This window comes from Xiphophorus maculatus, chromosome 7 (assembly GCF_002775205.1).
Source record: "Xiphophorus maculatus strain JP 163 A chromosome 7, X_maculatus-5.0-male, whole genome shotgun sequence".
NCBI lineage: Eukaryota > Metazoa > Chordata > Actinopteri > Cyprinodontiformes > Poeciliidae > Xiphophorus > Xiphophorus maculatus.
The window spans coordinates 16,725,855-16,739,101 of NC_036449.1; the positions used below are offsets into that span (position 1 = coordinate 16,725,855).

Sequence of the window (13,247 nt, forward strand, 5' to 3'; positions counted from 1 at the left end):
ATAATGTTTAAAAAGAAAAACTAGCAGTTTCTCAGAACTTGATTATTCATTTCAGTAAATATTTTTTTACTCTTCCTGAGTCATTTTGAATGATTAGCTTTTACTTCTGCTTGAGGAAAGTATTTTAAAGTAACACTTGCCTTACTTGAGGACAATTTCTGCATATCCTACCCATATCTTAACAACACAAAGTTGTGCTAATTATTAAGTGGATCTAAACTGATATGAGTGTCTGTGAGGTTTAACTTTCAAGTCTTGCCACAGATTTGGAATTGAATACAAGTCTGTACTTTGACTAGGTCATTGCAGCACATGCATATGTGATTTGATTTAAACCAAACCATTGCTCATTCCATTTTTCATTGTGAGGTAAGTCATTTCCCACCTTTAACAGGTTTTCTTCTTATGTAGTTCAATCCATCTTCCTGTTGATGCTGACCAGTTTCAGTATCTGCTGAAGAAAAGCATCCACACATCATAACTCTGCCACTACCATGTTTCACTGTGCAGGTTCTATGTTCAGGGAGATGTTGTGTCCCCTGCTGTGTCTAGGGGAGACACAGTAGGTCTCTGTGTCTCCCCTAGAGTAAGTACTTGGCAACTTCTTTGATCTTTTTGCTTGACTTGTCATTTTAGGTGAGTAGTTGTTCCAAAGATATTGTTTTAGAACTTAAACCACTCCATAACCTTCTGACCTATCTGCTGGGTGATATTCATGGTGGAGTCATGGAGTCTCCAACAAATCTCTCAGGGCTTCAAATTATACACGGGTGCAGTGTATTAACTACTATTATTTGCTCTTTTGTTCCTTCATTTCTTCCTTCCCTCCTTATTTCCTTCCATTCCCTTCTTCCTCCTTTCTGTCCTCCCTTTCTAGATTCTTTCCTTTCTTTGTTCCTTCCTTCCTTATTTATTTCCTGCTTTCTTTCCTACCTCACTTCCTCTGGAATATGAAAAGGTATGGATTTGTTTTACCTTGAAAAAGTATAGGAACCCTTTTATCTTATCTCAGTATTTGGTTACAGGAACATAAAATGACTACTAAAAAGCTTTAAAAGACAAAAATAAAACAAATCTGAACATAAAAACAATGACAATGCTTATAATAATAATAAACACAACACCAAATCAAAACAGGGAAAAATTGAAGTCATTCAATGATTGATGCTGTTTATTCTAAATTTAAAAGGATACCAGTCACAGTTCACAGTTCACGCTTGTGGGAAAGAGCCCCTTGTGTGCCTTTCTTGTATGATAAAGCTGTTTGAGCCAGGGGAAGTTATGCGTAAAAGGTGCTTTACAATTACAACTTGATGCTCCACTAAGCGGAACTACTAGATCACTAAGCACCCAAGGAGCCTGACCATAGACATTTAAAAATACAAAAAAAAGAAAAGAAGGTAACAGTAACACATTGTGAGCACAGTGTCTAATAACTGAAGCGGCAGATCATATAGCCTTCTCCATTTCATGATTGCTGCAGGTTGCATGTTACACAGTAAATAAAATGAGAAAGAATATTGCTGAAAGCATTAGCAGCATGAAATGGTAGATAGTTCCTGATCAGTCTGTATGTATGCAAGTTTGCTTTTGCAACTCTGTTCAACATCTTGATATGCTTGTTATATTAAGTGAAACTGCAGCATGAACTCTACTTCTGAGACATGTTTGATGACTTGCCCATTTATTTTTAGATATTAATCATTACTGTCAAAGATTTGACCTTTTGAGGAAAAAAATGAAAACTGATAGTTTTTAAGATTCAGTGATCTTCAGTAAAATATCTAAAACTTACTCTGCATTTAGCTGTATTGGGTTTGCTCATTGTCAGAACTGGATCTATCTTAATTCTTGCATTTATGATCTTAGTTTGTGTATGCGGTTATTTACTCTGGTTTCCAGCTAAATTACACATTGTTTATAGAGAATAATAATCATAATCATTGCTGCAATGGTGGCGTATTAACTTCTTTTTAAGGATGTGTTTCACAGAATTTTTTTCTGATTTTCTTCATACCTACAATCATAATATCACCAAAACTTTGATGTATTTTCTTGGTACTTCAAGTAAATCAATACTTTACATAAATGTCAACATCTCATAGAAGAAAATGTATCCATCCAATTACATTTTAGATATCTCTTTCATTTAAAACCTGAAAATAGAAATAAAATTGTAGTTCTTCAAAAATGCAACACATTTCCTTAAGTAGATTCTTTCTGAAAAATTATATGTTGTCTTTTTTCCAAAGGTCATGTAACAGTTTTGGCTTTAAACAAGTTCTATTTAGCTGGACTCAGGACAAAGATGACATTTTGGATTGTAAACATCAGCACCATGAATACCTAAAAAACACAATGGCCACTTTTACTCACTATGCTTCTGCTTCTGTACTCTCCAGTGCTGGATTATTTGCTGTTATGAAAACTTTTAACTTCATGTTTTTTTCTTCACAGAAGCTCCACTTGGTCTGCTGATCTGTTTCTCTGTGACGCCTTCCCGAAGGAGGGCATCAGTTGTGCTACTGCTGCCAACAACCCAGTGTTCTCCTTTGTTAGATGATGCACTTGGCACTGTCTTTTAGCATCTAACCTTGTTTCTCTCTATGGCTGTTGGTTGAACTTTTACTGCAACTAACTCTACAGAATATGCTCTCTTTCATACTATAGACTTGAAAACTTGGTAAGAGCTTATCTGTTTAACTGTACTTTACCCTAAATTAAGCCAGTTACTACTGTCATTGACTTTTTACTTTTCTTTAACATAAAAGTAATCCTGGATCAGTGCTTCTGCTTTCTTTTGTGTGTGTCTGTCTTCTCAAACCTCCTATCACTGGTGGCACATGGCCACTCACAATGAGCCAGTTTCTGTTCGAGGTTTCTTCCTGTTTAAGGAGAGTTTTTCTCTCCGCTGTCGCTATATGCATACTCAGTGTGGGAGACTGCTGCAAAGTTAACGACACAATGCAAGGGATTGTTCACTGTCGGCACATACTCATCCAGGAGTAGTGAATGCTATGCGTCTCACCCAATGACCACCGGAGATAGGTACCACTGTACAGACAACTGAAGGCTGAATTAAACACATATGAACTTCCCACAAAGCACTTTTAATTTCATCATCTGAAAATAGAAAGAGTATGTCACAACTGTAAATTCTGTGAAGACATTCACTTAAACTGACAGGCCGGGCAGAAAGAGCATGAAAGAGACAAGAGTCCAATAGGGGCTTATAAGGGGGCTACAGAGACCCACAGCTCAGGTAGGAGGAATTTACATGGCAACTGTTTGTTGTGCACTTCACAAATCTGACATCTAATGAAGAGTTACAAGAAGAAAGTGGTTAAGGAAAGCCATGAAAAGACTGTATGAAATGTAAACATCTGATTAGATGTGACCAAAATTTAATGTTTTGGATATCAAAAATGCTACATGTGGCCAAAGAGTAAAATCCCGAACACCCCATTCCCTCAGTGGAATATGGTGGTGACAGCATTATGCTTTGGTGATGCTTTTCTTGAGCAGTGACCAGGAAGCTGGTCAGAGCTGATGGGAAAATAAATTGAGCCAAACACAAAACAATCTTGGTAGAAAACTTGCTAGAGGCAATAAAACTACATTCAGATGGAACTAAAACGGAAGCATATTCTTGTATTAAAATGAACAAGTCAAAGTACTTACATGAATTGGTTTGAGACTGTGTGGTAAGATTTAAAAAATCAGATGGCCTCTGTCCAACGTGCAAAACTCCTAAATAAATAGCCTGCCCAAATCTTTGTTGCCAGATTTGCACTAAAAAGTGATTTTACAAAGTAATAATTTGGGGAGACTAAATACATAAGAGAAGGTTTTTAGATATATTATTCTACCTCTACTACACAGTTGTGCTCCACTTTGTATTGGTTTATCACATACAAATCAAGTAAAATACACTGAAATGTATTGTTGTAACCTGAGAAAATACGTAGAAGTTCAAGATTCATGAATACTTCTTAACTGACACGTATAGTTGTTGGCTATATTTTACATTTCACATGTTAAAATTATATTTTGCATTTATAAATAAATTCGTCCACCACTTTCTTCGTTGTTTTTCCCTTATACCAAATAAAATTACTCTTCTTGCTTTAGTTACCTATCTCATGCTCCACATTCCAGGAATTATAAGGATGTAAAAAAAAAAAAGTAATTAAACATACAAAAAAAAAAAATCAGTTATTTGCATCTGAGTTTTTCTGACTCATCCGTGTAAGAAGTGAGATCGAAAAGCACCCAAATAAAATACCAGGTTTCTGAAACATGCCTGGGTAAAAAGAAGGACTTAGTCTTGGATTTAGCACTCATCTGTAAAAAAAAAAAAACTTCTCACCAAAGTGCAGCTCGCTACGCGGCTGCGTGAAATTACCCTAAAAAAAAGCACCCCTCCTTCCCTCCTCTTCTCTCCTCTCAGTCTGTGTGGTGCGCGCTCCTGAAGTCGCGTTCACGTTTGGCAGCTCCACGTCGACATTCTTCCAGCTGCATATAGTGAACTGCTCAGCACAGCACTGGGGGAAGAAAAGGTAAAAGCGGAGCTAGTCACCTTAAGATCAGAGCGCTGCAAGTCCACACTCGGACATTTACCGCTCTGAAAAAGGGGGCTTTGCATGCAGTGAATCTCTAGCTATGGCTCAGCTCGTTTTCAGTTTTCTTAGCTTTTTTTTTTTTATTTATGAGCTTATCTAGACCACCTCGTGTTGGATTGCAGCTGGTTCATGTCGTCTACCTATTTCAGGTACAGTATTGCTTGCAGAACTAACAAATTTATGCATCACATACTTTGGAAATCATTGCCATGATTTCTGGTTGAGACATTCTGCTGTTTGTTCTATGATATGATTTTTGCATAATTGAAGTTGCTGCCAGCTGATAAGTCTCCTAACTATACTCAAACTGAAACAACTTGATACTCTTGACCTTCTTCAGCCCATTTTTCTTCCTCTGTCTAAATTGTTTGGGGAATAGCTCATTTTCAGTGGCTTTTCTTTAGTGTTGAAAGTTGGTGAAGTTCAACAGGTTGAGCTGTGGATACACAAGAATCTAATAATAATGAGAAAGACATAAGCAGACTCTTAAAATTTGAATCATACATGCCAGTGTAGAGATTGTGCAGATGTTAAGTTTGCAACCACCCAGATGTTCAAGCCTGATGCACTTTATCAATGACGGGCCTTGATGAAAACTGTGCAAACTAAAACTATATTTAGATAACTTATTTCTGTAAAAAGATCAAACCTGTCTGCCATCACTGCGTGTGTGTGTGTGTATGTGTCCATAGGGTAGCCACATTGCAGCTATGCTCCGCAGGCCCTGCTTCTCCAAGCCCTTCAGCTACATTTTGCTCCATATTTCTTCACAAATTACACAGGACAGTCAACATGACTGTTCAGCATTACTAGGTTTTTTTTCTTTTTCTTTTTCTTTTACCTGCAGGTTGAAGGAGCACCTAGTAGTGAAGAGACTAAGGTTCCACACAAGGACAAACCTGTGAGGTGGCACTGCTGTGGCTTTCCAAATAAAGTTCTGTGATACACTCAGACTCTAACTCCCTGCAGTCAGTGCATTACAGAACTTTGTTTTGGGAGTGAATGCATCTGCAAACATTTGGACATTTCACTTTCCAGTATAACATGGTGTGATTTATATGTTTAACATGTTGATTTATTAAAGTTTTCCTAATGTCTTATGTCTTTTTTGTGTTCTTAGTCTTATTTTTTATGGAGAGTTGGGTCGGTTCTGTGCTGTCTTTTTATGTGTGTTTCGTCACTTAAACACTATAAGCTTATGTTAAAGTATTACTTAAAGGAGAGGGAAGGTACCATATGGAAACACTAATCACACTGCTCAGGTGACTGAGGAAAGGTGAGGCAGAAAGGTAAACAGTTCTGCCACATGTTTCAGAATGTAATGATTCTGAACTAAGTCAAACAAATGTAGATTTATTGGGTTCGGTTAGGACTTTATTTTCATAATCTAGTATTATACGTGTCAGTTTCCATTTACATTCCTGATAATTGTGCCCAGAAATAATTTCTATTTAAACTGAGTTAATTTTGAGTAAAATATCTTGACATCTGCAAACTGGCTGTAATAGAAATTCCAGTCTCCACAGTCTGTGGAGCATTTTCAACCGGTAATAAGTAAGCAAGGCATGCTGGGAAGTGGTGCCTTCAATGGTCTGTCTCATTTGCTATTTAAACAAAGTGTTAGTTTTACATCTGTGAGGAAACTGTTGCTTGGAAGAGGAAAAACCCTAAATTGTAACTCTTTGATTTTGGCAGCTACAGTAATTACAGGCACAATTGAATTTCTGTTATGTATAGTATCCCTTCCCAAATTAAACACATCTAAAAAATGCAATATCAAAGAATACAAATCTACAAAGGGCTGGTGCATTCATCTATATAAGATAATTTCCAGTGCTTTAAGATGTGGTGTTGTATATTTTGAAATTTACTGCCAAAAGATGACAATTCTGACAATTATGTCTCTCTTTTTGCCTGCACAGACCATATCTACAATGCCTTTTTATTAAAAAGTCTTAAAATAGTTAAATTAGTATTTACAATTGATTAGAAAGTATTTCAAAAACAATGAGTCAAAATTACAGATGTGCATTTTTTAATGTGGCACACATATTTACAAATACTTACAGTTTTACGAGGTAAATTAGACTTTCATTGAAATTATAACTATAGTAAAGCAAGCATCGGACAATTCAAAGTGCTTTATCTACACTCAAAACAAAGGAGACAAAATAAAAATGTAACATAGAAAAACTATTTAATTAAAATAAATGAGATTTAAAACTGAAACAAAATAATTATTTGCCTTCATGGAAAAGTTTAAGTAAAAAGTAACATTTTTTTCCTGTTTAAAAGAAGCTTTGGTGAAAGTTGAGGAACTGGTCCCGCGTAGATAATGATCTAAGTCCTTTACACTGTTCATTTTGTCAAATTACTATATAATAATATTTATATTATTTGAATATATTGGTAATCATCTAAATTTACTTTAAAAAGTTATTGCATTGTCTCCAACATCAAAGTTACAAACATATATTATTAAATGTTTTTTTTATATCTTTGCTTTGTTTCATTATAAAAAGTAAAATATTAAACATTGAAAGGCCATTTTAAAAATAACACTATTAATAAGATCAAAATTTAGTGGCTTAGTTTTATATCACCCTTTATATCAGAAACTCAAAATGGACAAGCAAGTACAGCAAAACAAGAGTTTTACTTATCTGTGAATGTTGTTCACTAACCCAGCCCAATGAATAGCACAGCTGTAGCCCATATTCCTGTTACATCTGTTTGTGGTGACTCTTTAAGAACTGACTTTGCTTTGTAAGCTAAGCCCGTTATCCCTGTTAGTTGTGCACAGTTTTCTGCCATACTTTTCCCTTCCACTCAATCTTCCATTCTTAAGCTTAGAGAGATTTATCTTTGGACAGTCATTCAGCAATAACTTTTTGAATCCACCGTACTTGTGAGAACTGTCAGCTGGGTAACAAGTAAGCTGTTTTTTTCATGTAAGATAACATTTCTGTAATTAAAATCCTTTTTTATTAATTTTAGTTAGACGTGAGAAAAAGCTTTCAAATTAACAATATACAGAGGTTTGAAATATATAATCTTTATGTAATAAACATTTAAATATATGGATTCACTTCAGCTCAATAAAATATACTTCAAGCCAAAGGGAAATTAAATGTTGCAGCAACACATCTTCCAAGTATCTTCAAATAGTCATTGTGGGATGCTGTGGCTAGGATGGATCTACAAAGGCGATCAATCTTGCAACAAATTTTGAGAGGACATTGTTGATGTATGGCAGTCTCAGGACTGTCAAAGCATGCTAACAGATCAATATTTGGGCAGTGAGGACAATGCTTCACAGAAATATGTTCTGGATGAAACCATCAATTGTTGACAAGCACTGCTAATCCACCCCATTTGCTGTTACCACTCCTCTTTAAATGTCTTTCTGTCCGTATAGCTGGAAAGCAGGACAGAGAGAAGTTGGAGTCGGGGATCTGATCCTTTCCCATTATGATTGATGGCAGACTTCTTTTGAACTTTCTCCTCTCTCTTTTTGACCCTGCTCAGCATCAATGAAGCTTCCTGTTCAACTCCCCTGGGATTTGGAGCAGATACTGATCAGTTGCTCCTAGTTGTAAAAACAGTAACATGTTGTCCGCGGCTGTGCATTATAACTACTGTCTGACAGAGTGAAAATCTGATTTTTTATTTATTTATTTATTTTTATTGAATGCACCTTTAAATGCCTTGCCAACGTAAACATTGTGGCATGAAAGCGACATTTCCTGCATGATGTGAAGGCAGCACACTTTCTCTGCGCTGACCTCTGACAGGCGAGCTCCATGAGATCAGTTCCCTCCCTCCACAACACGGAAGCAGCATGGCGTCCAACAGCAGCGGAGACGAGTCCGGCAGGCATCAAACAGCACGGCACAGACTAAGCGTTATCGCCGGGCATCTACAGAGACCCTCAGACCGTAATGCGGCCCTCCTAGCCGTGGACTGCAAAGCCCAGGGGAGCAAACCGAATGTCAAAACCAGTGACAGGGACGAGGGGAGGACGGTGCCTAGGAGGAGGTACAAGGCTGTGATGGAGCGGTCCAGCTACTGTCCATCCTTCTTAGCTTCTGCTTGCTGTTTAGTTTAATTAACATGCTAGATAAGACATAAATGTGCATCGCTTAGCCACAGACTGATGCACTCTTCCTCTCTGGACTTAAACAAGGCTGACGAATATTGATAAAGCGGATATAGGTTAGCTTGACAGGCTAGGCTAACGCGTCTCTACTACAGAGAAGCCATTCATTTGCTAGTGAGTGGGTGCGGCTTGGAGTTTGGTGTAAACTCTCCATGAGCTTATTATATGGTTTAATTTGTCATGTGAGACTCCCTCGGAGTCAGCAAAGTTGTCCAAGCCTGCGGTATATGTTGACATAACGGCTTATTCCATGTTTAGCTCCCGAGATGGCAAACATTACGAAACTAGTAGGCGGAGTGCCACTTAAACCTCCCCAACTGGTTCAAACATTGAACGTTTACTTAAGCAAACTTTTTTATCTTTTTTACCTTCAAATAATTTAGGACTAGCTACGGTATTTGTTTTGTGTTAATTTATTGGGTGCTTTATAAATGTTTGTTGTAAAATATGTCAGCAATAATTATGTATTACAACATATCGCTCATATGAATGTCAAAAACTTTAGTCCTCTCCAATGATCTGATTGGCCAGGGCTGGTGGTGGCCTGACTTTCAACCTATTATCAGCTGAGTTTCTGCTGAGGAAATGCCTCCACTATGTGCTGACATCTAGTGTTAGTTTAGGATAATGATTGTGACTCCAAAATGTCATAAATTGGCCTTGGTAGAGAGTACTGTCATCATGTTGTGACCCACATGAAACTGATATTTTTTACAATATTTTGTCTTCATCCCTATCTGTTTTTACACTGCGATAGCTTGACTGTTACAGAATTTGATTAAATATTTGTTCATTAGTGCTGATATGTTTCTTTAAAAACAAGATTTTATTAAGCCTTGAGATTGTGTCAAGCTTTAGTGAGGCAATTAAGTTAGCCGGGATGGAAAAACGATACATCTTCAGTTAATTTAAAATTTTAGTAATCCATATACTCTCAAATCTAGACAAGTTAAAATATATTCATGCAGCTTCTGCATGAATATATGTTTGCATCATTGAAGACACTGCTCCAATCTGTCTATCTGTCTCCCGCTCCATATACACGTCTCAGTATTATTTGCATAAGTATTAATAAGTTGCAGAGAAACCACTTTTAAAGTCACCAACCAGGTTCCAAACATCTGCACCACTTTTCTTTTTGTCACAAATTGATTTATTCAATTGGTGTGTGTTTTTCTGAACATTGACCTTCAAACCTAGTGCTCTCAAACTGCAAGAGTCCTGCCACTTTTAGATCTGTCCCTTGTCCTACACACTTGAGTTACATGATGAAACTGCCTCACTTGCATGCAGTCATACTCTACTGAGCTCATGAGCTGGTATAGGAGCCAGGTGTGCTGAAGCAGAAAGACATTTAAAAATTGCAGGGCCCTCGAGGACTGCAGTTTGAGACCCCTGTTCAAACTTTTGGCAAACAGTACCTGTTTGGGATCTTCTGTTAATTCTAAGATAAAATAAAAATGCTGAACATAAAAACAAAATTGGCTTATAGAGCAAAATTCTAAACTTTTGGTGGACTACCTCCATATTCATGTTGAATCAACAAGTAGGAGGCGGTTTAAACATTGGGTGTTTCAACATCGCAACGACCCCAAACACATCCAAACTTGTTTCGGAAGGGAGAAACCAGGTTATCTCAACGCCTCTATTATTACCCTAAACTTATACCTAAACTGTTTTGAAAGTCTATGAACAATGTTTAAAAGCCAGCTCCATGGCTAAAAAAAATATTTAATGAGCTTTGCCCTTTATGAAACGAAGAGTGAGAACATATCTATACCCGTAATTTGTTATGCCAGGAGCATGTTGATGGTTACACACAGGGTGTGGTTTCTCTGCAATGTGCTAAAGGACATTTAAGCTAATATCAAATTCATAGTGGAAGTTATAAATTTGAGGTCTTTGTATAATTTTGACAAGCACTGAAACAGATTAAATTTAAAATTCATTCAAAATTTTCACCCAAATTCATCTTTTTGATTTTTATTAAAAATTGTTTGCTGTGTAACTATGGCATCAACATGAATGTCGCTTTACATGCGTAACTAAAGTTAACCTAAAATGAATGCAGATGATGAGTTGTTGGAGCCTTAGCTGTTACGGTGTGTTCAGGTCCACGAAGCAGTTCTTGCATACAATCTTTCCTCTTTGGCTTTTGCTTAATTTTGCATAACCAAATACCTCTCTGTGATCGTAAAATATGTTTTGAGATATATCCTTACTCGGACTGTTCTTGCATTGTTTCTTAGATGCTTTCAAGCTAAAACAATCCTGAATTGCAGGGTGTGCTTGCTGTTGGAGTGAATGCTTCAGGCACTGCAACTTCCACTGATGCAGTGTTAATGGGATGCTTCCTTTGCCAAAGTCAAAAGCTGAAGGCAGACATAGGAGTTTAAGAGCAACGACTTGCTTGAACTGAACTATGTTACAGTAAACCTGGTAGATAGAGGAAGTGGTAGTTTGATTTTGATGCAGCCTAGACTTAAAGTGCAAAGGAAAGCACTGAGAAGTACCTTGGAAAGGATCCTTCTGCCAGATGCTCACGCTGAGCCCCATTTGTTAACGTTCCTTCATGTTGTATCTAATGATTAATTACTCTTCTTTTTTTTGTCATTAACAGCACAACACCTGGCATCCTTTATTTTTTTTTTACAGCTTAGAAACAACAAACCGTGGTGAAGGATGGGGTGCATAAACTTCAAGAAGAAAACTTGAGTTCACATCTCAAGTTGCAGAACCATGTGACATAAACTTGCTTATTGGTTACTACACAGCTATAACCCAACATTTTGGCAGAGACACACAAATGCAGCTTTCAGAGCTCAGAGTTTTTTTTGGCTTCATTAGCTTGAACAGAATTATCAGTTAACTTTATGTCTGCATTTTATAATTGGAAACACACGCAAAGTAGGGAAAGACATCAAACAGTAGCTGAGCTCATAAGAAATACAGCAATCATTCAGGCAAGGATCAGAATAAACCCATTTTCCCTTGACTGGCATTGATTGGTCAAAAGCCAAAAAATCCCCATTTCCGCTCGTCACTAGATACTGAAACATTATTTTTAGTCCAGATGCATTAACCAACAGCATGGATTTTTAAGTTCAGTTTCATTTCATTTGTATTAATGAACATTTTGAGCAACATTCTACACATGAACTTCACATTTCTAGAGCTAATTAATCTTTACAGTCTTATGATGGGGTCAGTTTGTTTTGACTGCAGCAATCTATTTTTATTTCCACAAACAAAGCTTTGAATCAGATGACCTGTGCCAAAGTAATTTGTCAGAAATGTGAACCGACGTTTCTCCTGACAAAGTTTACTAGTTAAATAGTAAAAATAGTAGAATAAAAATCTAAAACAACCATTTCTTGTGCCATCGTTTTGTACAGTATGAGGGTAATTACACTGAAACTCTGCAGGGCACATACTGTAGTTGCACAGCTACACTGGCTGATTTTTGGACTTCTGTAAACTGACTTCATAATGGTCTTAATGGTTGGCTGAGAAGGTCCTGCTAAATTTCCCTCAGCTTCAGGTTTGGCAAACAGGTACATGAACAAGATAAGCAGTGACAAATAATCTCCCTCTCATAAGTTTTCACTCCTTTTTCTGTCACTTTTCAGTACATTGCCTAAATCTTCAGGTTTTCGGGAAGTCTTTGCTAAAATCATAAGGATTAGAGTTGATATTTAAGTGTGCTTCATGTTCCAGTGCCTTCTGGGATTTAAGGTTAGTTTTAAGTGGTTTCTGTTTAATCTGGTGGCCCAGATAAACTCGTGAGCTGTGGACCTTGAGCTTGACGCGTCTGCAATGAAGCATCACCTTCACATGGAAATAAATTGATGTTTACCTCAAAAGATAAACATCTGTCTCGACCCTTCATGGTTCCTTTTTGAAGAATGTAGAGTAAGAAGAACTTTGTACTTGGAAAACAAGACGGAGATAGAGGAATTTCTTATTAGTTTAGGTCAAAAATAGGTAACATATTAAAAAAAAAGGCTTAATGAGTAGGCATTAGGTTCACACAGTATAACAACTGCAAATGAAAATACTAAAATCGCAGTATTTACTCTAATTAAGAATCATCCAAGTCCTTTTTGTTAGGACTTAAAACAATAATTGTTCAGACTTCTGCCACAATAATGGTTTTGATTATTGCATTTTAATTATATCTGGTCAATTATTTCAGATATCTGCTCCGTTACTCAGTCTGAAGTTATCTGCTTCACAGAAATGGCACTTGCAGTTTCAAAACTGCTTTACCATGATAACAGTAATTTATGGCATGCACCCTAACTGTTTTATTTGTTTTTTGCCACCATTTAAGTGTTTTTGAACAGCTGGATCTATTTTTATCATCATGGTTGAACTGTTGCAGCCTTATTTTAGCCATCTGAGTAGCAGTGCTCATGTTGAGGAGAGGCAGTTTTTGTGTTACTCTTTGCTCTAAGCAGCTGTAG

At 36.9% G+C, this 13,247-nt stretch overlaps 1 protein-coding gene across 1 annotated transcript in view; it reads left to right on the top strand.

The window, feature by feature from the left end:
- The first annotated feature begins 8,427 nt into the window (after positions 1-8,427).
- agps (alkylglycerone phosphate synthase) overlaps positions 8,428-13,247 on the top strand; it is a 35,084-nt gene continuing 30,264 nt past the window's right edge. Inside the window, exon 1 of the mRNA XM_023336911.1 lies at positions 8,428-8,660. Within this exon, the coding sequence (XP_023192679.1) occupies positions 8,464-8,660 (197 nt within the window). The 5' untranslated portion in view covers positions 8,428-8,463. The remainder of the gene's footprint in view (positions 8,661-13,247) is intronic.